The 26,953-nt window shown below is 40.2% G+C and overlaps 1 protein-coding gene across 6 annotated transcripts in view; it reads right to left on the bottom strand.

Annotated features, from left to right (window-relative positions):
* The window catches only part of LOC146660328 (unconventional myosin-XVIIIa-like), a 62,613-nt gene that overhangs the window by 18,187 nt on the left and 17,473 nt on the right, over window positions 1-26,953 (bottom strand). For all 6 annotated transcript variants that reach the window (XM_085420132.1, XM_085420136.1, XM_085420133.1 and 3 more), the window contains 28 exons: window positions 26,472-26,559; window positions 25,934-26,040; window positions 25,679-25,855; window positions 25,339-25,549; window positions 25,074-25,216; window positions 24,361-24,461; window positions 24,119-24,182; window positions 23,848-23,992; window positions 21,030-21,200; window positions 20,081-20,171; window positions 19,602-19,794; window positions 17,786-17,872; window positions 16,100-16,238; window positions 14,879-15,038; window positions 14,601-14,787; window positions 13,810-14,035; window positions 13,609-13,718; window positions 12,532-12,597; window positions 10,577-10,705; window positions 5,664-5,807; window positions 5,412-5,501; window positions 5,122-5,241; window positions 4,877-4,994; window positions 3,526-3,653; window positions 3,212-3,366; window positions 2,420-2,543; window positions 2,080-2,280; window positions 1,853-1,963 (listed from right to left, as the gene is read on the bottom strand). In XM_085420132.1, coding sequence (XP_085276258.1) covers window positions 1,853-1,963; window positions 2,080-2,280; window positions 2,420-2,543; window positions 3,212-3,366; window positions 3,526-3,653; window positions 4,877-4,994; window positions 5,122-5,241; window positions 5,412-5,501; window positions 5,664-5,807; window positions 10,577-10,705; window positions 12,532-12,597; window positions 13,609-13,718; window positions 13,810-14,035; window positions 14,601-14,787; window positions 14,879-15,038; window positions 16,100-16,238; window positions 17,786-17,872; window positions 19,602-19,794; window positions 20,081-20,171; window positions 21,030-21,200; window positions 23,848-23,992; window positions 24,119-24,182; window positions 24,361-24,461; window positions 25,074-25,216; window positions 25,339-25,549; window positions 25,679-25,855; window positions 25,934-26,040; window positions 26,472-26,559 — 3,786 coding nt within the window. The remainder of the gene's footprint in view (window positions 1-1,852; window positions 1,964-2,079; window positions 2,281-2,419; window positions 2,544-3,211; window positions 3,367-3,525; window positions 3,654-4,876; window positions 4,995-5,121; window positions 5,242-5,411; window positions 5,502-5,663; window positions 5,808-10,576; window positions 10,706-12,531; window positions 12,598-13,608; window positions 13,719-13,809; window positions 14,036-14,600; window positions 14,788-14,878; window positions 15,039-16,099; window positions 16,239-17,785; window positions 17,873-19,601; window positions 19,795-20,080; window positions 20,172-21,029; window positions 21,201-23,847; window positions 23,993-24,118; window positions 24,183-24,360; window positions 24,462-25,073; window positions 25,217-25,338; window positions 25,550-25,678; window positions 25,856-25,933; window positions 26,041-26,471; window positions 26,560-26,953) is intronic.

Here is a 26,953-nt window from a genome sequence, read left to right as displayed (position 1 = left end):
CTATAGCAACAAATAAATCCTATAATTATTTCTGCCTCCAAATTAAGACACATCAGTCACTGTGACATTTGACCAAAACTGAACCAATTCAAAATGTATACAAAGTTTCAAAAAAATTCCCTGAAGGCATACAGCAGAAAGTGTCCACAAATTGTGGGACAGATGGATGGACATCCAAAAATCCCTGCCCACAGCTATAACTCGTAGGGAGGCATAAAGCAATACAGCATGTGTACCTAGATGAAGTGAAATTAAAGTAATGAATTCAGGAACTTCATAAACTGGGCTATGTAAATAGAAATTTTAATTATTCAATTATTTCTTTGTTGTAACAATCATTTTAGTAACAAATCTCATATCTTTGGGAAGCCTGTTTATTTCCCCTTTAATGGTGCAACATTTGTAAGGAAAATTCATTTGTAGGTTGAGCAGCAGAGTTGAGTAGGTAGGTTGTGCCCATAAAAAATAAAAATAAAAACTTGCTAATAGCTCTCTACCCAGGTAGTCCAGAAAAGACTTCACACTTCCATCTAATAGGGCTGCTAGGAGGCCTGCCATGACTGCCCTTCATGGTCAGGCCCCTTTGCACTGGTGTCTGCAACATTTGCACTGGCACCTGAAAATGTGGAAGAACATTATGTTCAAAGATAGACTGCCGTAGGCAAAATCTGGACCTATCATAGATTCAAATTGCAGAGAAGATGTGGAGAAAACTATTCTGATTGCTGCACCGATAGGGTAACAGCTTTTGATGGAGGCAGTGTGATAGTGTGGTGGAGCATCTTCCTCACAGAGAAACAGAGAGCGAGGTTTATCAGAGACTACCTACAGCATAGGTGTCAAACTCTGGCCCGCGGGCCAAATTTGGCCCGCAGCCTAATTACATTTGGCCCGCGAAGCCATACCAAATTACTATTAGAGCTGGCCTACTGGTATTATACAGTTAATATATATATTGTTTAGTATTAAGCTTTGCTTGTTCCATATTCAGTTTTTCAGCAAAACTTGTTTGAGTCCATAAGAAAAGATTCATTCTTATATCTAGAGGAAGATTTTTTTTTTTTTCAATAAATATTAGCGTTAGCCCGCGACTTTGTTCCAGTTTTGAATTTTGGCCCACTGTGTATTTGAGTTTGACACCCCTGACCTACAGTATTTGGGGAGTGTAGAGGATGGAATGGTCTGTCTGCAGTGCTGACCTCAACTCCACTGAACATTTGTGGGATCAGCTTGGACATGCTGTTTGTGCCAGAGTGACCAACACAACCACACTGGCTGACTTGCAACAAATGCTGGTTGAAAAATAGGATGCCATCCCACAGCAGTGTGTGACCAAGCTGGTGACCAGCATGAGCAGGAGATGCCAGGCTGTGTATGGCTTTTCTACATAGTACCAGTTCCCTTTTTGCTAAATGAAAACATTTTTTAATTGCCAATAGGTTGTTTTTTCAGACTTCAATCATAGACTTCAATAAATGACACCAAACAAGAGTCAATAGCAGAATAAACACTTTGGCACTGGCAGAAAAGATTTGGCAAGTCTTTCATGGGCACAACCTACATACTCAACTGAGGTGCTAAACCCACAGATGCATTTTCCTTACAACTGTGACACCATTTCAGGGGAAATAAACAGGCTTTCCAACAGTATAAGATTTATTGCTCAGAAGCATTGTTACAACAAAGAAATCATCAACATAAATTCCCTTATTTTTTGTGCTTTCAATCAAGCATGAAAAAAGTGTGTTACTGAGTACTGCAGTAAACAGCCCTGAGTAAATGTTAGTCAACAAAAAAAGGCCATAAATAAGAAAAAAAAACTGCAGAAATTGCAAGAATGATTAGTGGCTACCTTCTTACTGCAAGATCTCCTGATCTCCTCTACGTCTTCATCTTTACTCTCAATCTCTTTAGAGTGGGTCTGCCGCTGCCTCTCCATCTCCATCTCAAGCCGCAGCTTAGTCTGAAGACATAACATATAAATGACATGTGAGACAAACATGTATTAGAGAGAGAGATACATATGCAACAATTAGCAAGAAGAACTCCTAGCTGAACCATATTTGCACCCCTCTGTACCTGCTCCAGCATTTGGATGTTTCCAGCCTGTTCATCCAGCTCCTCCTCCTGGTCTTTCACCTTGGCCTCGAGGTCACGAAGCTGCTTCTTGACCTTGGCAAGTGAGGCCTCATCCTTTGACTCTTGGGAGGACAAATCCTGTAGCTCTGCCTCCAGTTGTTGCACCTTTACATTCATGCCACACAATTCAGTGTCTTTGTCCTGCAGGCAGAAGGCATGCTGTAAAACATACATCTGGACCAGCCTAGCTATATCATACAGAGAGCAGAAACATCAGACATGTTGTCCCCAAGAGAGGGCATTAGAGTACATGTGGAGTATGTAGTGGAGAGAAGCCTACCTGCAGCTGCTGGCGGAGGTTAAACATCTCACCAGTCATTATGTCTTTCTCTCGAGCCAGCTTCTCCCTCTGGCTCCTTTCCCTCTGTACCTCAGCCTGAGCCTGGTTCTGCTCCAGGTCAAATCTGGAAAACACACACACACACACACACACACACACACACACACACACACACACACACACACACACACAATATTTTAAACTCTAAACTAACAAATCAGCTTAAAGAAAGATCTCTCAGAAATAGATCTCTGCATCATTCATTTCTGTGCACAGTATGTTACTCAGAGAATTTGACTTTGTTATACGGGAGGCGCCAGGCTATCATCGGTTCTATTTTAGCCTCCACTTCTGTCCCCCTCTAATAGCCATCAATTTACCATTGGGTTGTAATAATGTGCAAAATGTTTTCTTCAATTGTCTAGGGCAGAAACACTTATGGTTAGTGAACTTAACAGCTAAGTGTTTCATGCTGTCAGCTTGTTGTAATTCTCTGTTTTTCTCTCTGAAGCGCAGCCGAAAATAATTTCACCCACAGAGCATCTTCAATTAGCCACAGGGGAGAGATCACATTCTGCCACAGTGATAGCTTCTCAAGTGCTTAAAGTCTTGAGTCATTTTCTCAGCTAATGCAATTCCACAGATTACAGAACATCTCAGTCACTGTTCAAATTAAAGAAAACTTTAGCATTAGGCGAGTAGACCAGTGCTGCTTAATCCGAGGAGAAAAGAGCTATATGCTCTCTGCAATGTGTGTTTATGCAAGAGAACTGGACAGGCAGTTGAACTGACTTCCTCTGCTTCTTCTCCAGATCATGGTTGCGACTTTGCAGGCCCTCCAGATGAAGCTTGGTGTCCTGCAGCTCGGCAGTCAGTTTCTGGCACTTTTTCTTCAGCTGCTGCACAGAGCGCTGCAAATCCTCATTATCCGTCTGCAAATCAGCCAGCTGCAGCACACACACACACACACACACACAATTCTTTAATGAAAGTGCAACACCTAGTATTACTATTACATTTCCACAATTAAAATGTTATAAGTGTGAGACAAATTAATTTAGATTTTTTTTTTATTATTATTATTTCAAGTTGTAATTTGCTCTTGCCTTTCTCTCTACATGTCTTTTGCTCTGCTGTTCCGTCTCCAGCTTGTCATCAAACTCCTGCTGAAGTTTCTTTTTGGCAAAGTCCATTTCACGAACGGCTCGATTGTATTTTATCCGCCACTCTCCTCCTAGAGGAAAGACATGCAATTTAGAAAATGTCTGTGTGACATTTGAGCATTTCCTGACTTTAATGCAGGTCCAGCCAGGTACACAGAGGAAGAGGCGTAAAAACCACAGACATGATGGATGCGTGGGATTATGAGTGCACTGCACTGGCTGCGATGATTATCACATTCAAAGACTGAAATAAAATAATCTTTCTGGAAATAAAACTTTTGCTTAATCAGATGCTGAACTTACAAGGTCAAGGTATTCAACAGGAAACTACAAAGAAGGCTTTGTGTTTTAGCTCTTATCTTGAATAAACCTGAGATAGGAATTCAGAGCACACCACAACAGTAGTTAGAGGAGGACATGTCTAAGTGGCACTTTCCACAGTTCTTAGGCAACCTTAATTCTGGAGCTGTCATAGGCTATCAGAACTATAACAGCAGCCAGACAGACATTTGGGTTCAGGTTCATTTCCAAGCCTTATCATTTTAGAGGCTGTCCACTTCTCCTTCACATACCAACACAGGCTCCTCCATCAGTGCTGCTCATTAGCATATATATAGCATAATGACAACTTGCAGGGCCACCAGCTCTGATCCCACCGATTACTTTCTCATTCATCTAAGAATTCTGATATGCTCTGTAATGGCTTGTCTGCTGAGGTGGGTTGAAGGAGGTGGGAACACAGATATAAAAAAAAAAAAAAAAAAGACCCATGGACAATATGCTCTCAGCAGGCGCTCTCTTTCCCAGCAGGGGGAGACCAATCAGAAACAAGAATTAGTTGTATGCCTGGGAGCGGACATCCTAATCTCCTAGCGGTTAATCCTAAACTTGGAAAATATACTTAACAGTATTATGCAGGATGTGACCAAGTCTTACTGCCATGTCTCCTGCTGAAACAGCTGAACAAAGCCATTCATTCCTGCAGCTACAATTAGTATAAGGGAGATTTTTCAAACTGTGCACATAATGCTGGTCTGAGTGGTTCAGTAAATTATGCTTCTGACCTGAGCTGACATGCCCATTAGGCAGGCTTAGGCAAGCTGCTGAAAGTGTCGCAGGGTGCAATTAATTAGGGAATTTAAAACAAATGCTTAAAAAACACTGATGACCGAGACTATGTTATTCAAAAAAAACAGAGAAAAGTTTCTCCGAATTATCTTCAAATTCGATCTTGCATGTAGCAATCTCTGGTGTCACGACCAAATGTTAGATATCAGTGTCTTGCTCTACTAACCAGCATCTTCATCATCAATGTCCATCTCCCCATTTAGCTCTGATGTTTTCATGAGTCGTGCTTCCATCACCTCCATCTCCTGCGATTCTAACTGTTTCTTCATGGCATCAAACTTTGCCTGGAATGCACAAATTCAGTCAATAATCACACAGAGCATGTCAGTCATAATAAACTGAACTTCAGAATTACTATAAATTTTAAGTGTGCATCTTTCATATATATATATATATTTCATGTTTATTTGCCTGTAGATCCTTCATATCTTTCTCCAAGCGCAGTCTCTCAGAAGTCTCAGCCTCCAGCAATTGGGATGCTGACTCACTTGTGCTTCTCTCATCAGCGAGCTCTGCCAGCAAGTCTGCGATCTGATCACAAACAGGCAGACGCACACGGGGTGTTATGCAAAGTTGCAAACTACTGGCCACAGTTCCTGTGCAAGTAGGTAATCAAATCTTTAAATAAAATAAAGAGTGCAACTGCACCATAAATCTCCAAAAACTATCCAGAATGCACTACCATAGGCAGGGGGACCCACCCTGCTCTCCAATCGATCTGTATTGAGTCTCAGCTCATTTCGTTCCTTCTCCACTCTCTCAAGCTTCAATTTCTGCTGCTGAATCTCCTCCTGGAATACAGAATATAGCTGTTTTATATCAGATACATGTTATGTTATGTTGGAGGTCAATGTCAACAGTGATGACAGTATGTAGAATAGTGCAGACACGGAATGCATTTAAAAATATATTAAATCCTTAAAGATTCAACAGGTTGGGTGAGGTTTGCTCACATCTTTGCTCCGCATCTGGTCCTCTGTGAGCTGCACTTTAATGAGGGGCTGCACTGTGGTAAAGAGCCTCCACCATGGCCAGTCCTTCACTCCACAGTTCTTCTTGATGTTTTTTTGAATACAACGGATGGCTAAATCCTGAATCTAAACACACATATGGAGAGTCAGTCACCAAAGAGAAATCTGTGAGAGTGCAGGCAGTTATTTGCACAACAAAATACAAACTCATATTGAATGTCAATGGCATAAAAGTGATGTAATTACTTCCAAATGTATCTGTAAAAGATCCCCTATTATGACCTTAGAACCAGCAACAATGCATGTAATATGCAGCACCAATAGCTTGAATGCAGACAAATTGTTTGCACAGGTACCACATGGAGGCAGTATCCAGACTAAATGCTGCTTTTATATAATCACTGGAATAAATACTTTCCAAACTCTACCGTTACCATATCATCCGCACCATTGATGAACAATATTTGAAAATAACTACATTCTTCTGCTATATTGCATATGTATGGGCAAGCAGATATCCCGGGACTTGCCAACCTCCACTAGAGAGTTTCCGCCGAGTGTGTTCCAAGGCTGGAAGCTAATTTTTGATTAATTAAATCAAACATTTTGGCAGCTAATTCCAAGTATTACACGATTTCCATGCTGCTTATGCATGAGGCTCTCTAGCAGCAGCAGATTATGGGCAAACCCAATTAGAGCAACACAATTCTCAGCATCAGGTACATTTTGCCCTGAAGGTACTCTCTATGACCAATTAGGATTTGTCACACAGTGAAAGCCTTAACATGGAGCAAAATGCTGCAAATCTCTGACAGAAGAATTAAACAGGTCTCACTTGTCATATCTAGTCTATAATGAATAGGAAACAAACAAAAGATTATACAACATGAGCACTGTGGATAAATATTTTGGTATTCATATCACATTAACAAGGTGTGACAACTGTAAGACAGTGTGAAGTGAATGAAAAATTTGAACCAAGGTTAATAAACAAAAAGAAAAAAAAAACCACTACATTCTTTTCCAAATATTCTATACATGTATTTCGGGTTTGATTGTCTATATACATGTAAGACTTACTGTATATGTATTAGATATTAGATACCTGCAGCAAAGTCTGAGCATAAAGTTGCCATTTAGTAAATAAATGAAGCAACAGGGCTCCGCCAGGGCTGCCCTTTGTCTCCGGTTCTGTTCATAATTTTTATGGACAGGATTTCTAGGCGCAGCCAAGTGGCGGAGGGCTTTCGCTTTGGTGGCCTCAGAATCTCATCTCTGATTTTTGCAGATGATGTGGTTCTGTTGGCTTCATCGGGTGAGGGCCTCCAGCTCGCACTGGAACGGTTCGCAGCCGAGTGTGAAGCAGCAGGAATGAGGATCAGCACCTCCAAATCTGAGGCCATGGTTCTCAGCCGGAAAAGGGTGGAGTGCCCACTCCGGGTCGGGGATGAGTTCCTGCCCCAAGTGGAGGAGTTCAAGTATCTCGGGGTCTTGTTCGCGAGTGATGGGAGAAGGGAGCCGGAGATCGACAGACTGATTGGGGCTGCAGCTGCAGTGATGCAGACGCTGCACCGGTCCGTCGTGGTGAAGAGGGAGCTGAGTGTAAAAGCGAAGCTCTCAATTTACTGGTCGATCTACGTCCCTACCCTCACCTATGGCCACGAGCTGTGGGTAGTGACCGAAAGAACGAGATCGCGGATACAAGCGGCAGAAATGAGCTTCCTCCGAAGGGTGGCTGGCCTCTCCCTTAGAGATAGGGTGAGAAGTTCGGCCATCCGGGAGGGGCTCAGAGTAGAGTAGCTGCTGCTCCACATCGAAAGGAGCCAGCTGAGGTGGTTCGGGCATCTGACAAGGATGCCCCCTGGGTGCCTCCTGGGTGAGGTGTTCCAGGCATGTCCCACCGGGAGGAGGCCCCGGGGCAGACCCAGGACACGCTGGAGAGATTATATCTCTTGGCTGGCCTGGGAACGCCTTGGTATTCCCCCAGATAAGCTGGAGGAGGTGGCTGGGGAGAGGGAGGTCTGGGCCTCTTTGCTTAGGCTGCTGCCCCCGCGACCCGGCCCCGGATAAAGCGGATGAAGATGGATGGATGGATGGAATGAAGCAACATCGGTTTCTGAGGATTTCTTCATTATAAACAAACATAAGCTATAAGCTTTATCATTCTGGCTCTTTCTACACTTTGTACATTATTCATTTTTAACCCTAAGCTAAACCAAAGACATATCTTATAGCAATGCACTGCATACTGATACCTTTACAACTGCAACTATAAAGGTATCATCTGCGCTTTGATTCAGAACCATGGGAATGCATGTTTCAAATGAAAAAGATATTCTGTAGAATCCCCCGCCTGAGCTCAGCTGTGTGCTGATTCCATGCAAATAATTCTAAAAACTACATTTGTAGGGTACCTGAAGGACAAAGCTCCCAATATGGCAAGTGCCTGCTGAGGCAAAATAACAGACTTTTAAAATGTCAGGTTGTCCCCTTGAGGAGACAGTTGAAAGGGGAAAGAAAAAAAAAAAAAAAAAAGAGGAAAAATTGTGGTTTTGTCATTTAATGTCACATGGGCTTGGCACAGCTTCACAAGGTTAACATGCCAGAGAATATCAATCAAGGCAACTTGTGACTTCCTGTCACATCCATATACATCAACCAGTAGCTGTCTGAGAGCTTCACCAGAACTCACTTGCACTATTCCAGAGGCAAATTACCATCTACTGTACATGCTAAGACTGGATACTTCAAACAGTGTAAGAGGCAATGAAGACCAGATCTGTTTTCGCAGAGGGATATCAGGGAAACAGCAAGGGTGCCAGTCGATGTTATTATACAGTGATTATTCTAAGACTCGACAACAACACACTCTGCAAATCTTCACAGTAAGAGAAAGAGAGATGGAAATTACTCAATATTCGACACATCCCTGCATCCTCCCCAAGTCTGGTGTTGACTAATTGAATCAGGAATAATATAAACAGAATGATAATCAGGGGAAAAGATGCCCTTCAGATAATTATTGCAAGGAGAGACTGTATTTACCATGCATGCAACAGCTGTATGGGAATAAATTGTTGGTTAGAAAAAGGCAGAAAAGGGGTAGCAAGGGGCTGCAAAGCCACTTTCAGAACAGCATCTTGCTTGTAATTTCTCTACCAAGCACAGTTTTATATCTCTCACTGCTGAGTACAGAAACTGACCTAATATTATTAAAAGCTTTGGTATTTTATGACTAGTTTTGAAGTGTTTGAAAAAAAAAAAAGAAATTCAATAACTACATGACGTCCATTCATTTATCATTTCAAGTGTGGAATTTTTTAATGCAAGTTTAGAATAGAGTAATAAGCCAGTTAGCTTAGCTTAACTCAAGGACTAGAAACAGAAGGAAATATTTAGCCTTGTATGGTTTTAGAGAAGCTATATGACCACCTTGGCGGTAGAGGGCCCTTACAAAAGGCTCCAAAGAGTTTTGTTACCCTTAGACTCAGGCTAGCAGTTACTCTCTGGTTTTTTTAGTCCTTAATCTCTACCTAGGATGCTGCTAGCTGTGTGGTCTGCTTTCATTGGGAATAACTCAAGTTCTTTTGAACTGAATCAAAATGAATTGGTTTGTGGATATGAAAGTAATGTGCATTAAAATGTCCACAGCTTAAATAAACCTCTGCAACCCTGACTCGATGAGGGGTGCGTCATAACTGCATATTTCATGTTACCTTGCCAACCTAAGTTGAGTTTGAGATAAATATAATTGAGATGAAATAAAGTCTCATCTTTCTATTATAGATACATGTGCAGGAGGGAGGGGGCTAAAGAGGGCAGAGGAAAAAAATTTTCTTTGCTAATGGATTTTGTAATTGCACAGTTGCCTAGCAATTTTGAAAGGATCCTTGGTGTTGATTTTCTTCCATTTCTAGCCATTGTAAAGCAACAGGCACTTACCCTGCTTTGCTGTGTAAATAATCACTTCTGAACTTGATAGAGAAAATGTATTGGGGTTCCAATTTTAGACCAACATACATTTAAGTATTTGATTTAAAAAGAAAGGTACCAAAATATGATATCTGAAAGTCCAGATATTTTAAAGGTCAATTTGATTTACCTCATTACAACATTGACAATGTAACAATTGACAATGTTTGACTGGCATCATATTACAACTAAACAACATGCGTGCTTCCTAACAGTATGTCATAGTGGATGGAGAGATAAGTAATGTAATTCCATTTCTGCTGGTTCATCACAGCCCAGCTGAAGTGGCACATTCACTTAAATAGTACAACGTAATCATAGAGGGAGAAAAGTACTGCAGGGCTCTATACATCACAAGAGGACACATGAGGTCCAGAGAGATAGACTCACACAGGTCCTGGTAGAAAAATGGAAGATGGATGGAATGGATGGGTATGAGAGTCAGCAGCATGTTTGATAAGGCTACAATTCAGGGGAGTGGACTGATAAAATGTCACAGAAATGGAAATGTCACAATCAAATATCGCCTTGGGAAAGCTGATTGGATGGATTACAACGAGGGATGGGGTACAGCCAATAGATTCAGAGAACCTATTTGCAATTAGCTGAAGATTTACAGCAGGGCTGGTTATATCTACCCCAAGAACAGAACAAACTAGATCTAAAATTGGCTCTCAATTCTGAAGTGCATATCCTTCACCTACTTGACCTACTTCATTTTGCTCAGCTGTGCAAAAACTAAAAATAAAACAATAGACAGTGTGTTGCAATTACATTGTTTTTTCCAATTAAAGTGAATTCATTCAAGTTTCTCCCCTTCAAACTTTGTTGACAAAAACCTGTCACAGTTGTATTTAGGCTTCAGTTAAGATTACGACAACATTTGGACTGCTCGTTTCATTTCAGTATAGAATCCCGCATACCTTTCTCTTCTTGAAGGCTTGCCGTGCCAGGTAACCTCTACAGGCAGCTTGGAAGAGGGTTAGATTGCACTTGGTCTGCTCATCCCTCTGTTCCTCCAGCTTAGCCAAGGTTCCAGCTCTGAAGAACAGCTATAACAAGAAACAATCATACACAGATGCTTATTAGCAAAGCGTAAAACAGTTCAGACAATTTTATGGTTATTTTTGATATTATGAGATTTAGAGGCCCTGCTTTAATGTCAAGCCCAGCAGCACAGTTAAAACAGAGGGGAGTTAAAAGGTAAATTAATGCACTGAAGCAACTAATCAATAAGAAACAGTTTAATCCACAGTCAAGTGAGTCTTATCTAAGTGAGAACCCGGGTGATTAAGTTATCTCGAACAATCAGCCTTGTCCATTTCTAATCTAGGGCAAAGGTAAAAAAAAAAAGAGGTAAACAGACAAAGAAAAGCACATTATGTCATAGCCTGTTTATACCCATGAAGGATTTGGTACCATGATACATTCCAGATATGATGGCAGGAAGCTATTAAAATGGACAGGATGACCGCGCGCACACACACACACACACACACACACACACACAAACACACACTTTCTCAAACTAAGGTCGCTCTACAAAGTGTCCATGCTCCTTAAATTCCAAAATCCATATATAATATGTTAACAAAGCAAGAGCTGGGAATCATCAAACTGTTTTAGCAAGCAAATCTATAAAGCAGTAGCAAAGAAAGATACATTCAATGGTATCAATGAATATTAATTAAAACTCTCAAGGCAAAAAATAATCTGTTATTCTTTTATTTTTATTTTCAAAATTGCATGCAGGCATCATGTAGTAGCTTTATGCAGCTATGTTCCTTTCAGGCATGTGGCTATCTCTAATGGCAGATTTTGTCCAGTCAAGAGCTTCTCATTCACTGCTTTTAGTTGGTTTGGTGTAAATGGTAAATGGCCTGTATTTATATAGCGCTTTTTACTAGTCCCTAAGGACCCCAAAGCGCTTTACATATCCAGTCATCCACCCATTCACACATACATTCACACACTGGTGATGGTAAGCTACATTGTAGCCACAGCCACCCTGGGGCGCACTGACAGAGGCGAGGCTGCCGGACACTGGCGCCACCGGGCCCTCTGACCACCACCAGTAGGCAACGGGTGAAGTGTCTTGCCCAAGGACACAACGACCGAGACTGTCCAAGCCGGGGCTCGAACCGGCAACCTTCCGATTACAAGGCGAACTCCCAACTCTTGAGCCACGATCACCCATGTAATTGGCATGCAAGTGAGACAGGTTGCCAAGACACCACTGGAATGCTTTGTGAATGGCCAACTGTGCATGTCTACTTCTGAGCCTATTTCACACTCCAAAGTGTGGCACCATGTGAAGCCGCCTCCAAACCATTCTTTTGTCATGTGTTTTATAAAAGGGCCATGCACACCGTACAGTATCTTGGAGCATAAGTCCCCCTCTTTTGTACTTTACTGTTTGATTTCATTTTGACTGATGGCCGCTTTCCAGCTGATAGGATTTAGTGTGCATTTTGAAGCAATGTTTACTGTGCAAATCATACTAAGGTTGTGGTGAAAAACAGAATGCATTAAGAGGAGAAATTTGCTCCAATAACCTGAAAAAAACATAGTAAATATGGTAATATATATGGGCAAGGTAGAGACATGACTCTTGGGTAACCACTGGCTAAATAACTTGAAGAAGGGACAAGGCTTGGCAGGTCTCCAATAAAGGATGGCAAACAAGCCTCAAAGAGGAACAGGTGTACTGAAAGACACACATCCCCAGACAGCAAGTGTCATAAAAAAAAAAAAAGAGTTGTGTACTACTGCTCTGTGGTGAGAATTTCAAAACAGACGCAGAGCAATTCATAGCAAATGTTTATTCAATACATTTTTAAAGCTGTTCATTTGTTTGTGATGTGTGGGCATTACTCACCCTGCTCAGACCCATGTGGTAACTGCTCTTCTCCAAATCCAAGGACTCCAGAAGCTCCTCTACAGCCTGAGTAAATGCATACATGTACACAAACACACATTCAGCCTTTCAAAAGGTGGATCCAGTGGTGCTACTGACACCACAACAATAGAGCGGTCTACAGTTCCCCCTTATCTGTCATGTTTAATAACTACAGTGCACTTTTTCTCCTCTTCTCTCACTCTGGATTTTGTTTTAAAACCAAGTCGGGATGCAAAAGAAAAAATACAACAAACCAATTACAACTTGCCCCCTAAGATCCACCTGCACCTAGTCTATTCATCATGATCCCCTGTTTTTCTTGACCTAGTTGCAGCTCTAAACACACACATCCCATGTAGAGTTACACCAACCCAAACACTGGAGCCCCCCCTCTCCCTGTTCAGCCTGTGTATACTGTCCGTCTATTGTTGTCTGAGCCTCTTCTCTCTACTTGAGACTCCACTTTGAAAGACCACATCTAGATTACACCAAGAGAGGTTTGCCACGAATACTGAGGGGCTTTTGTTTGCCAGTGTTTCCACAGAAACTCAGCTCCAACACACTGACACAGGGGAAAGGAGTTATATTCACCCCTACCCACATTCTCTACCTTGCTTTCTTATTTCTCTGCAGAAAGAAACTTCTGTATTTTTCTCTACTACTCTTCAACTCATGTTTCTTTCATAGGTCTTTATAATGAAGCTCAAGCCATCCACATTTTTTATAAATTTAAATTAAAACCAACAAAAGCAGTACTGTCACAGTGTAATAACCATGGCATTTAGAAAAATAGGCATTTTTATTTTTGTTTGCAGTAAAGCACTTTCTAAGCCCTGATATTGATCAGCTTCTTTCACAGGCATTATAGTGATGAAGTTAAGCTGATTAGGTCTTTACTATTAGCCCTGATGAAGCTTTATGTCTCTGTCAGTAGGCTGCTGACATCAGGCTGTTGAGATCAGGTCATGAAGCTGCCTCCTCACATCATCAATCTTCACTGTGCTTGGCTAGCGGCACAGCTGTACATTTTATTCCCTCTCTCAGTGACTGACTTACTCTCTTCTCGTCCTTCACTATATAATTTCTTCCGTGCTTCTTGGTGAGATGCGGTGCCAGCACATCAAAGCGCCGTCGGAACTCCGAGAACACCATGTGATCAGGGTAACCTGTGAAAACCGGTATTGAATAAGATTTAATCTGACAGGCTTTTTTTTTTTTAATACACATGGACAAGGGGGTATGTTTGCTTTACCTCACCTTGTCTGTAGATTCTTAAAGCATCAAGCAGCTTAGATCCACGTATCTGAGCACGGAGCAAGGCTACATCTAGCTGCATTAAGCTAGGATCTCCACTCTCCCCTTGAGTCTCACATTCCACTCCTTTGAACAGAGATCCACTCAGCGCCTTGAGGGCATCCGCCTTGGGCAATATGCAGTGAACAAACTGAATCCTGGACCTCCGCAACATGTCAAGAAGCGCATCCTGAAAAGGACAGAGCAGGATTATAAGCAGCCTGGTGGGAACAGGTCAAGAGTTAATGCAGCGTCTTCTAATAAAGCACAAGTTAAGGTTTTTAGTTTTTGACTCTCTTGTTGAGAAATATGTTCTTCTTAAAAGTAGTGGTACTGATAACAGCATTAGTAGTAGTAGTAGTAATAGCAGCTGTTTTGAGCTGCTCCCATATTCACAAGGGTTCACCACACCAGGTAGCTCCACATGTTCATTTTTTTTAAATAATAAATAAAACATAAAACACTAGATGCTCTTTCTAATGCAACACCAAAGTAATGTCTCTTCAAGGGACTGAAACAGGATTCTTGTTTGGCAAATGTGTAAACCGCTACACTATGCAGCCACTAAAACAAAACTTCTTAATGGCTTAATGTCGTTTTCTCTGTTGTCGCTAAACAACCGGCTCTACTTCATTTATAAGACTTCAGGTAGAGTCAAAAACAAATTTAAAACTTCTCATATTTACAACAGCATGTTTTGTTGTGCCTTGTGGTGCCCCACATCCCCAAGTAGCCATCACACCCTATGCTCTCACCACTTGAAGTTTTATCTGAATGCACAAAGACTTCTTCTTGATGGCAGCTACTCCTGTGACGAAGGATTTCCTCATGCTAGTAGCCCGGCGCAAAGACAGCTGGGAAACACCTTCAAGGCCAGCAACAGACCCGGACAAAACTGTGGTTCCACCTGTGCGGTTCATGAGCAATGAGCCGATGATCTTTCTGTAAGAGATGCCGTAATTCAGAGTGTGATGTTTTATAATTCAAGTCTGCAACACCAAGGAACAACAACTCCTGCATGGTGGATACTTACTTCTGCGAGTCCTGTAGGAGGGACGCAGCATTGGTAGAGGCGGGATTCTGCTTGGCATAGCTGAGCCACCCTCGTGCATCATACTCCACCCAGTCTGTCCCATGGCTGTGGCCCAGCAGGAAATTATGATCTTTTTCACTTTTCAACAGGAAAGTGTGACCTAAAGTAAATGGGGGATCCAGTGTAAAATCTATTAGATACATATACAGCGAGATAATGAGAAAAATCATATTCAAGACTTCAGAAAGGGGTTTACTGTCTGCATGAGTTTAACAAAGCAAGTAAATTCATCACATCCTAATTAGTCTGGTGTGTGCCGCCTGTCACAAACCTGCATAGATTTTACTGATAAAAACATCATGATGAACAGTCTGTTCCTAGTAAACCTTATTGTTTAATGGGCCACTTTATCCGTGTAGTTTTAGTGTGAGACATTTAGATCCAACCATACTCCACTTTCATAGACGATATAACTGTCTGCCACTAGGTCATCAGAGAGCTGATAGACGAAACAGAGGAGCTCAAATCTGACCTATATGAAGAGTTTTAATGAGAATTCTGAAGCTGAGTGGCTCCATAGTGTAGTGGTTTACACATTCGCCTAGCAAATGAAAGCTCCCTTATTTGATGCTAGGAGGAGACAAATCCCTTTGGGGCTGCGTCAGGAAGGGCAACGGGCGTAAAAAAAAGAAATAAATAAATCTGCCAAATCGAAGCTGTGGAGCTACCCACTGTGGCGACCCCTTGTGAATAAGGGAGCAGCCAAAAGTAGCTTTAATGAGAATCCACCAGCTGTTGTTTTGGAGTACTAAAATGACAATTTGCGTACCATTTTCTAGCTCTATTAGGGAACTTTTTAAAAGCTTCAGTTCTTATTGTTAGAGAATTGCTAAGAAACATATGAATCGGATATCTGTGACTGCTCTGCAGAACAACAGCAACTGGTCAAATTAAACGAGATATTGTGATTTGGAAATTCCATATTATAGTATAGCTTTAATGAGCTCATTTAAACTGAGACAATACAGCGTACTATAAAACAAAAGGGGAGTTTATATATACCCATACAATATATAATGTTAATGAACATCTTTGTTTTTATTTTTTTTTATTCTTTTTGAAAATGAAAATACAAGGATTTTCTGTTCATTTCTGAGAAGATCACTATTTGTATTAGTGCGACCTTATGCATGTGTGTCTGTGTGTGCATCTTCCCCTTGCCTTTACTCTCGCCCTCAGCAGGTCCATAGTAGCTAAACAGGCGTCCCAACAGTGTTTCCTCTGAACCCCCAGGCTGCAGTGCCTCCTCCTCCATCAACCACAACAGACCCCGGGCCTCATCTGTTCGCACTGTCCGTACCTGTCCCCACACACACACACACACACACACACACACACACACACACACACACACACACACACACACACACACACACACACACACACACTATTCTGTTTTACCTTTATGACCCTCTATGCAAAAGATTTTACAAAAGGAATGTCAAACATGAGTAATAAACATCTAGTTCATGTTAGTGTTTAATGGAATATATTGATGAGTCACAATATATTTAAGATATTATTATCCACCTCCTACAAACAATAATGACAAAGCAATAAGTATTAATTATAAAAAATATCCTTCAAATGCCTGGTGCTGGCCTCTGTAGTGAGCGTTTGCTTACATATAAACCATTCTAAATGTCAGCGAAAATACTTTGCCCTCTGTTTTCCCAGTCTGAGCAGTGTATCACAGACATGGAGATATTGTTAGCAGCGGAAATTTAAGTTTCAATAGCATTTGTGATGTGAGCATACTTTTAGCAGTTTACTGCAATAATACCGTCATAACAGTTTTAACTTATTCCACACAATTAAAATAGGGAAAATGTGGAAAGTATAAAGGGAGAAAATTTTAAATAATGCAATTAGTTACACAATTAGCATGTCATTGTTGAATAAGGGTATGCCAAATATATGTCACCATAATACATAACACACTGAAGCGTTCACTTTTAAGTCAGAGACATTGAGCATAACCATCTTGTTGTTCAAGCTCATGAGAAAGGTAGCTACTGTCTAAATCCACCCTGGGAACTGTGGCTTAAGAAGCAAATCCACAAAACCAAAAAATGCTTTAGCAGCCATCAGAAGTTGCACTGGAGACATCCTTATCAGCAGTGCACACTACGCTGACTACAAATACAAAACAGGTTATCAGTTTGGAGAAGACATGTGACAACTATGAGGCTTGCAATGAATCAAGCATTAAGGCTGTTTGTGATAACAGATGTCTGAGCTACAACAGGAAAAAAAAATATCTGTGAGGGAAAAAAAAAAAAAAAATCTTTGATCAAAATGTCTTTGCACTCTAAACAGCATAGATCTTTATAGCTGACTTTAGAAATGACTTTGAAGAATCTGTGTTATTTTTACCCTTCGGTTTTTAGTGTGATGTACTACAGTTCACTGCTTTTGATGACATTCCCATTAGAGTGGGGACCCTTTAAAAAGTAAAGCACTCAAACCAAACACATTGGAATTACAGCAAAGTGATCTATGGACTCTCTAAACTCGGCCATTTCTGTTTCCATGGTGCAGATCATAGGCTGGAAAGGCCAAACATTGATTTTCTTTCTTGAAGTCAATTCTCTAACCTTTCTTTTCTTGCTCCCACCCTCTCTTTCTAGTCTCTGCCAAACAAGTCTAACATAGAGAGAAGTCTTCTGATGCTTAGAGACATTATTCAATTTTTTTCTTAATTAAAAAAACAATATATTGTACCCAGGGATTAACATTAACATCTGAAAATCAAACATTTTATGGTACTAAAACCAAGGGAAATGAGAAATTATGCAAGTTAGATGTGTGACAATAAAATGAAGAAAGACAATAAAACAAGCGTACCAGTGCTTGACTCGAAGCTTGGTCTACCACTGCCACAGACAGAGACGTGCTGGTTTCTGTGTCGTCTAAGGAAAGTTCTATGTTTTCCTGGAGGACAGCAAAGAGATTGACAAACTAATGACCTATGATGTCAAAAAATAGGATTTTGAATGCTAGGCCATTTGAAACCCACTGTCATAGACCAATAAGTTAGCAAAATATATATTTTTTAGTTTTGAACTATTAACAGGATAAATGAGAAAGCGACAGAGAGCAGAAGATTTTTAGAGAGGCAATGGTACAGTGGTTAGAACTGCTGCCTCACAGCGAGTAGGTTCAAGACCTACCATCCAGCTGGGGGTTTCCTGTGTGGGTTCTCTCTGAATACTCTGGTGTCCTCCCACAGTCCAAAGACATGCATCTTAGGTGCACTGGTGATTGTAAATTGCCCATAGGCCTGGTTCTGAGAATGTCTAATTATCCGTTTCTATGTGTTAGCCATGTCAATGACTAGCAACCTGTCTAGAGTGTACCTTGCTTTTTAGCATATAACAGCTGTCACAGTCTCAAGTCTTTATATTTTACCACAGCTCCAAAATGTAATAGCATTTTATAGGTTAACTACAACTATTTTAACTTGGTTTAAAAAAAAAAAAGAACAAATACATTGTTATTAAGCCATAAAGATTTGACCATTTTGGTTGCAGCTCCATTAGTCATTTCTAGATTAATGTGGCACATGATAAAAATTATCTGAGATAAAGCTATAGCTATAAAGATTAAGAGATAAAGTAACAGTGCATGGTAACAGAGTGGATCATGCTCCAGAAAGGGGAGAAAATGCTGGCATGCTAATAATGTGGCCACGACAGATGCCAGTGTTCAAGCTGACTGTGTATGTGAAATCTCCCCACTGATTTTTGTTCTCTGCTGCGGAGAGTCCATGTACAGAGGAACGCAAAAAACAGAAAAAAAAAAAATACTAGCCAGAAAGCTAGAGCGCCCAACAGCAATTTATTCAAAAATATAAAGGCATACTGTGTGTGCCGGTTGTGTGTATCACAATTTAACCCGCCTGCCTGTCACTGTGATTGTTAAGACTGTGTGCCGTTTTAAATGAGTTTGACCCAGTTTACAATGACACTTTCACAGGTTCTTATGTTTTCAAGATGTACTGACAAGAGAGAATTACACTACACGCATTTATGCAATATTTCATCTCATTCCAACTCCATTTCTGCCATGCAAAGGATGTGGGTGGGAAATCCCAGGATCCTTTTTCAGAAGCAATGTATCTGAAGCAATATAATCAGGATGTCTGGGTAACTCCAGTGTGATATCAGGTGAGTTTTTAATAAAAACATTGTTGCAATGAATTGAGACATAACTGTAAGTAATGAAAGAAAACTTTCTATTTGTCCTCAAAAACACTAAATCCTATGGGATGACTACACCCATAGTTATGATGGTCCAGTCCTGCTAGACAGAACGTTAAAGAGGACAGAAGTAGAATAGATCTTTAGGGAACAACAGCACTGCTGTGCAGCTGGGCGTTTCTCCCACAGGCAGCTGTGAGTGACTTTACTTTGATCTTGGCAGAAGCGGTGAAGACTGGCATCACTAATGAGAAGGTCTAACACATGAACTACTTTGACTTGTCACAGCTTGTGACAGGTAGAAAAGATAGTGTATCTGATGTGTGTACACATACTCTATTGGAGTTGATATATCTGAGAGAAAGGACCAGACAAGGGGAGAGAAAGGGTAGGAGGAAGGCAGAAACAATGAGAATGAGGCTGTTTGTATGCACGGTGCATAATACTTTACATGGCATTACCTCTTTGTATCGCTCCAGCTCCTGAACAAAAGTACGCTGGTAGAAGAGGGTCTGCAGACGCTCTTGAGTGTAGTTGTGGCACAGGTCTTCAAAGGTTGCACCACATTCACGCTTAGCCAGCCTTGGGTTTTGAAAGCCTGGTGTGTCCACAATGATCAGAGAACACAGGGAGTGCTGGCTGGATTTCAGAGCCCTTAAGCAAACATGGTAAATACATACACACACATAACATTAGCAGTGCCATATTTGACAACCTCTTGATATAACCTCATCTCATGCCACTATATCCCTAACTGAAATAAAACTGGCTCTAATACTCTGAAACCATTCAAACATTCTTGTTTAAACACAAATGATGGTTACTAAAAGTGACATGAGGCATCTACATTTTTCTGTTGCATACCGGTTCAGCACAATCATGACATCTTCATTACAAATGTAATGTACTGTCAGTAACACACCAGAGAAGAAATACTAACCGGTTTATTAGAGAAATGACGGTAGTGAAGAGTTCAGAGTAAAGCCCGGATGCCATGGCTTCTAAGCACTCCATTGCTGTTGCTTTGAATGCTGATATAAAAACGCACAGAGTCAGAACAAATCCTCAATAGCTAATTCACAATATCTCCATCAGCAAATAACACAAGAACCAGTTGAATAGGAAGGAGGAATGTCAACATGTTGAACTGTAAAAGCTTTACTGAAACTATAGTCAAAGCATTTGATTTAAAAAGGAACTACATTTCCATGGTATTCAAACACATTTTCTGAGTTAGAAGGTATTTAAAATACCTACAAAAGTGTCTTTCTGAAGCAGTGTCATTTAGGGATCAGGTGTTTTGGAAACTGTCAAATCAAACTGAATACTCATGTCTGTGCCTAGAGGCAATGGCCACCTGTTAAGCTTTCATAATTCATTACACCATCACATAAGTGAGTTTATTGTTGCATAGGCGATATATTCATGTGTGCACACACGTCAATGACTATATGCTCATGAATGAGGGGAGATGCAGGGAAGGAGAAACAAAGGTCATTTCTGTCCATCCCTACTGTGAAAGACCTTTAACTGAGTCGTCATGCCCTTCAGAATGTACTGCAGTCTTGATGAACCAACACGTGTGAAAAATCAATGTGAGGCAATTATGATTTCAGGGACAATGAATGAAGAGTGGATCCAAAATTGCTTGTCCCAACATAGTATGCGCACCTATCTGTCAATAGCCATTGTAAAGCTGTGGTATTCATTACCAAGATAAGCTTTACTTTTTCTCTCCCTTGCATTTTCCCTTTGAGTGATGAGCAGCAACATATGCGTGTGCAAGTGTAAATAGAATGAGAGTGACAAAAAAGAAAAGGTAGGGAGAAAGGGGGGTACTGTGAGGAATAAAGAGTAAAGAATATGGTGGTAAATGTGGCGTGGAGTACCTGCATCTGCCGTGCCATTTTCGTCAGAAGCCTGGCGAATAGTGCTGGCTCTGGGCAGGGTGCCCTTGGCCTGGTGCTTGAAGATGGAAGAGGAGAGCTCCTCCAGGGTGCAGCCCAGCAGGTAGGCTGCCTTCTGAGCCCACTCATGACGTGCAAATTGTTTCCTGCCAGCTGAGACACGTGCATGAAAACCTCCATTAGCCCTTCTGCCAACTATTGCAGGCACATGGTGACTTTGTGACAATACTGTCTGTGACAGGGTAGGATTATGTGTCTGGTCGAACTGACACTGACACAACTGATAAAAACATGCACTAAAAGCATGTTCAAAAGGGTGGTAGTCTGAATACATTTAACTACTGTGGAGATGGAGACACACACACACACACACACACACACACACACACACACACACACACACACACACACACACACAAGCATCTATAAAGTAAAAACCTTATTTCAATTGTTTAATACTGAAAAAATGTCTATTAAATTGAAATTATAATTGCCCCTTTTATCTTATTGAGAATGAAAGCGAAATTTATCATTAGGGGACATAATTTATTTATTTACATAAAGACTGCTGTTGGGAAAACTAACTTTCCCTCAATCTAGCGGCTGAGTGATGCTAACATAAAGATATGAGTGCCAGCTTCAGTTTTAATCCACCATGAAGTGGTATCTTCTAAGACTTAAGAGAGAAACTGTGGGATTTCAGACAAAGTAGTGGGCTCTATCTGTCTCATCAGTACTGCAGAAGCCTTGTATACTTCTCTTATTGATAAGGCTAGTTATGAAGACAAGCAAAGGCATTTAAATATTTACTTTGATAGATACCAGGCAGCACAATTACTTAAATTCCACTAAAACATCAAAAAGAGCAAAGTGGGTTTACCAACATGAATGAACATTGCAGAATCAAACAGCAGATGGCTGTACAGCTTTTAAAGATAATAAAAGAAAATTACATATGTACAATATTTCTTCTTAAGTACACAGAAAGAGTATGCTAAGTCTCCTATCTATACTTATTCGATGTAAGTGTTCACTACACAATATACAGAGAAAACTAAGTTCATTTCAGGTGGTCCCTTAACTAGGTTTTGGAGATCACTGCTGCCCTCTTGTGTACCAGGATAAAGTTACACTGCCAATGGATTTATTTCATAATCTGTTTATTACTCCTTTTGATAACCAAAATGCAAACTAGGCCCTTGGTACAAAAGGGTCTAGACTGTAGACTATTATCATTAATAAATATTCCCATAGACAGGCCTCTCAATGACTTCCTATTCCTACCCCTGACATTGCTTCTTCATAAGAATTCATTTTGAAAACGAAGACACCAATCAAATGTATTGCCAAGCAGAAAGTTGTTCAGAATTTTTATTCCCAATAACAGACAGTATTTATTGATTTTTTTTTTAACTATTCCCTGCTTTATTCTGCCATCAGAAATATTGGGAGCCAGCTGGAGGGGATCACTGCAAATTATTTGGCAAGCTATTCTCATAAGTAACTGGCAATTACAGACAGGCACTGAAGAGTGAGCAAACGTATCAAAAAGCACAAAATTCAGCACTATTGCCACTGTTATCACATTTTTTTGTGGTTTCTCTGTTGTATATTATCCTGCTATTCAGTAATTAATTTATTTGCACTACAACAGCAATTAAATCCTTAAATGGACAGTTTTTCATTTGGTCATCTGTGTAAATATGCCCACTTAACCTCAGTTAAAATTAAAACAAAACAAATTTCATCAACCAAAAAGTCAATGCTAAATATAAATAAACACTTAAATCTGTGTTTTGAAAGGACTTAAATGGTTAATTCTATCCTTTCTATCCTTCCAGTGGCCTTTTATAATGACAAAAAAAGGATGTGATGATTAACTCACCTAAAATAAAAATCTTTGTGGCAGCTACAGCTTTTACAAATGTCAGCTATCTAATTTTAAAAAGTTAGTCAAATCCTGACAAAAGGGCCGTTCTATTACTCTAAAGGAAAACAATCTGTTACATTAGGTTTCATCATTCGAACAGCTTTAGACAGAAGCAAGTTCTTGTGTTCGTGAGAACTGCTGTTCCCATTAGTCCTGTAATGCATCTTTATGACAAAATAAATGTTTGTCAAGAATTAGATCAAGGTTTTTCTCTCCGTGAGCAGCAACGGTGTTTCCAAGCAATTAGATTCAAGATGTTTGTCATTAGTTTCAGTTACTCAACCACAAACAGTGCTCTGTTTATTTAATATGTTCATGCAGTAAGGAATGATAAAGGTAAATCCGACAGGGGTTCAGATTAAATAAAAAATACAATGTATTACTTCACTGGCAGCCACATACTATAAAGGCAGCAATAATTCTGTACCACAAAGTCTTGAATGATTCCAGCCCACCACCACCACCACCCACCCCCCACTCTACGCAAATGTGTTAAGATCTAAAGTATAACATTTTCTGCAATGGCCTAGATTTAAATGTTCAGCTATTGATCATTGGAGCAGCTGTGCACTGTGTACTTTTAACGTATAAATAAATGTATTATTCAGTCATTGTGATTACATGTGATTGCATCACACAGCACATGTTGCCAACAGTGAGATAATGCCAGCTTGATATCTGTCAAATTACAAAGTGTTACAAAAACTATTTGGGCTAACAAAGGTAATTTCACCATAATTATTTTTCATTGTGTGCACAAATCAAAAACAGCATTTTGCTTTGTCACTGGAGCCTGTTCTATAACAGCAGAACAAACGTCATCTCCAATAGGTGATGCAGTTGTGCAGGAGTGCATTCAAGCAATCTTACCCTTGGTGGTTCCCGCAGCCCCAAGGTGGTAAATGGCCCCAAGGATGAGCCAGAGGGCCCTCTGCTCATCACCGCTGATCCCCAGAACCTTCATGGCTGCTTGCAGTTTGAAAAACTGCTGAGAGGCCCGCTGTTTATCCTCTGCCTGGCAGATTCACACAAACATAACTTGAGCTTCTTTTTTGGGTGGGTAAATCTTTAAGTAAACTTTTCCCCTTCCATTCCTGGTTGGACAAAACAAGCCAAACTTCTAGTATCAGGATGCATTTACCTTAGTCTGTGGCATGATTCCAAAGGCACTGCTTTCAGCAAAGTGGTTAAGGTGCAGCTCAGTTCTAATGAAGAAATTTAAAAAATAAATAACTTACAAGACATTAGTGAACACATTTAGGATCAAAGGGAAAATAGGAAGAAAAGGCAGCATTATAGAGAACTACAATATATCTATGTAAAAACCAATGCAGTACTGTAGTGGATTTAGGTAGTAATTGACATGAGTGTATTAATCCCTACCTCAGAGAGCTATCTACTCCAGCCATTAGATAGTAAAAAACATTAAAAGTGGACTCTCCATCTGGTCTTCTTGTCACTCTCATCTTCTCCAAAAGCATTGTCTGAAAGACCAGGGCAGAACACAATATTGAAAGGATGGCAGAAATACAATATTATGAGCAGGTGAGCATAATAACAAAGACTGAGTTTGGTGAAAATATACACCACTTTATGTCTGGACATTCTGGACATTGTTTTCACTTCATTACTTAAATCACGCTGCTGTTATTGTGTATATATTTATTTATATTTCTTCATACATTCTTATATAGTTCTATATTGTGTATTTTGTTGTACAGTTATTTTATTTTCAACTTTAATTTATATATTTTATCTTATTCTCCCAGTTAAATTTACCCTTCATTCTAATTTGTGTTGTACAGTTATTTCATTTTTAACCTTAATTTATATTTTATTCCTTCCTAGTTAAATTTACCCTTTTTAATTTTTCATATTTATTTCCTATCTTATTCATAGCCTTTTCCTTTTTTGTTTTCTTTAGGTCACGAGCAGTTGTCCAAGCGTTTCACTACATATCGTACTGTGTATGACTGTGTACGTGACAAATAAAATTTGAATTTGAATTTGATTTGGAATGAAAATCAGTTATTCATTAGGAATAAATTCAACAGTTGAGTCCAAGTGAGTTAATTAATAAATGTGCTTATCTGTACCTGGATAGAGGCTGAGGTCACCAGGCCCGCCTGGTCAAAGTCCAAGGAAACAATGTGGGTGAAGCGACTAGCATTGCCATTCATGCACGTAGAAGCATTCCCAAAAGCCTCCAAAACAGTGTAGACTGCCTGCCATTTTTCCGCTACAATAAAGATCATACGCTGTTATTGGGGAGGGGGACTCAACAACATCAATCATAATATTAGCTAAATTTTATTTATTTATTTATTTATTTTAATTCAGAGGACATCCTTTCCAACCTACTGGAGAATGTTCTGTTGGTGCTTCCTGCGACTGTAACCAGATACTGGATGATGTGTTGACAGTTAGTGGTCTTGCCACTTCCACTCTTGCCCAGCAATACAATGGACTGATCCTGGCGAGTAGTCAGCAGGTTCCTGTAGGCAGCCTGTGCTAATCCATAAATGTGAGGAGCAGTGTCATCTCTTCTGCAGCCCTTGAACATTTGCATCACCTGGAAAGAAAAGCAAAATTATAGTGTTTTTACATGGATTACTACCATTGGAAATGCATTTTCTCCTCACTACACTCTCATTTATACTCTCCCACAAGAGATGTGTCACATGTACTGGCTAGAGCCTACCTTCTCCGAATACATTGAAGGGGCACTAATGGGGTTAATGACCACCATGTTGGGCCCAGCGTGGGTGTGCACCAGGTTGCTGCCATACCGCTGCCGCAGAGAGTGCATCACACTCGACTCGTTCAGATACTGCAGAGAGGCCAAGTCCTCCACTCGGTCAAACGCTGGAGGGTTTGCCTAGAGTTCAAAGTCAGAAGAGCTCACAAGTGTCATCTGTAATTAATGAGGTTCACAAATGATGAGATGATTAAATACCTTCTCTACATCGTCTTCATCCACATCCAATAAAGATCCATCACTCTCCAGGCGGATTTTCACCTTCCCCTCTGGCAGACTGCCTGTCTCCATCTTCAGGAGAGTTGCTGCACCACCACAAAGTGTGGAGTTAACTACTTATGACACATCATTTCAACCTGAGTGCAAAAGTTTCATTTCATTTTGCATAATACTATGTGGCAACTGTATCTCTTTCAATAGTGTCAGAGATTTAATAAAATGTAAGTAAGTTTTGAAATGTAAGTTTTGAAAACATGGTTGGTTTAATCACATGCAGCCTGAGGTAAAATGAGCAGCCTGATAACATCAAAATTTCAAAAGCATTTCCAATGCTTCACACACCCACATTTACAGTTATGTAATAAAAGGTCAACCAGAAACAGACCATACCAGGAAAAGCAGAAAAAAAGTACGTTTGTTTTAATATAGTTATAAATAAAGGGTAAAAAACCCACAATAAACTCCATCTAAATGCACTATAATGCATAATTTATTTAAATACAGACATTTTACTAACCCAAGGAAAATCCATCCTTGTGGACAAGCCATACTTTCTCAGTGTTATACCAGGTTTTCTCTGCTGTCAGCTGCTCCTCAGTCTTTACCTGTTAGAAGTGAAAATCAGTATATGAAAACCTGTATAACCAATTTCTATTGGATCACTGATTAATAAATCATACAGCTGCATAATGGACTTTCAAAAGGATTTCAGTTCACTGAGTGGAGGGCTATATGGATTTGAGAAAAGTATGTTTTCATTTCACACCTCCTATATTTATGTCATTTACAAAAGCAGCCCTCCACAGATGAACTAGACTTCCCATGACTCTCCTTTTATGAACCTTTCAGAGCTCACACAGTGATTAACTCAGAGGTGCAGTTAATATGCTCACTATAAAGACATTTAAGGTGGAAGGTTAAAATGCAGGAGGGATTTATCACAACCAAGTCCAAACCAATCACATATGGGAAAAAAATGCACGACCTGCTTGAACTGAA

Source organism: Rhamphochromis longiceps, linkage group LG10 (genome assembly GCF_057381845.1).
Source record: "Rhamphochromis longiceps isolate RC_006_pf linkage group LG10, R_longiceps_female_GT1.1, whole genome shotgun sequence".
NCBI classification, from domain to species: Eukaryota; Metazoa; Chordata; class Actinopteri; order Cichliformes; family Cichlidae; genus Rhamphochromis; species Rhamphochromis longiceps.
This window is presented reverse-complemented; position numbering and strand designations above follow the sequence as displayed.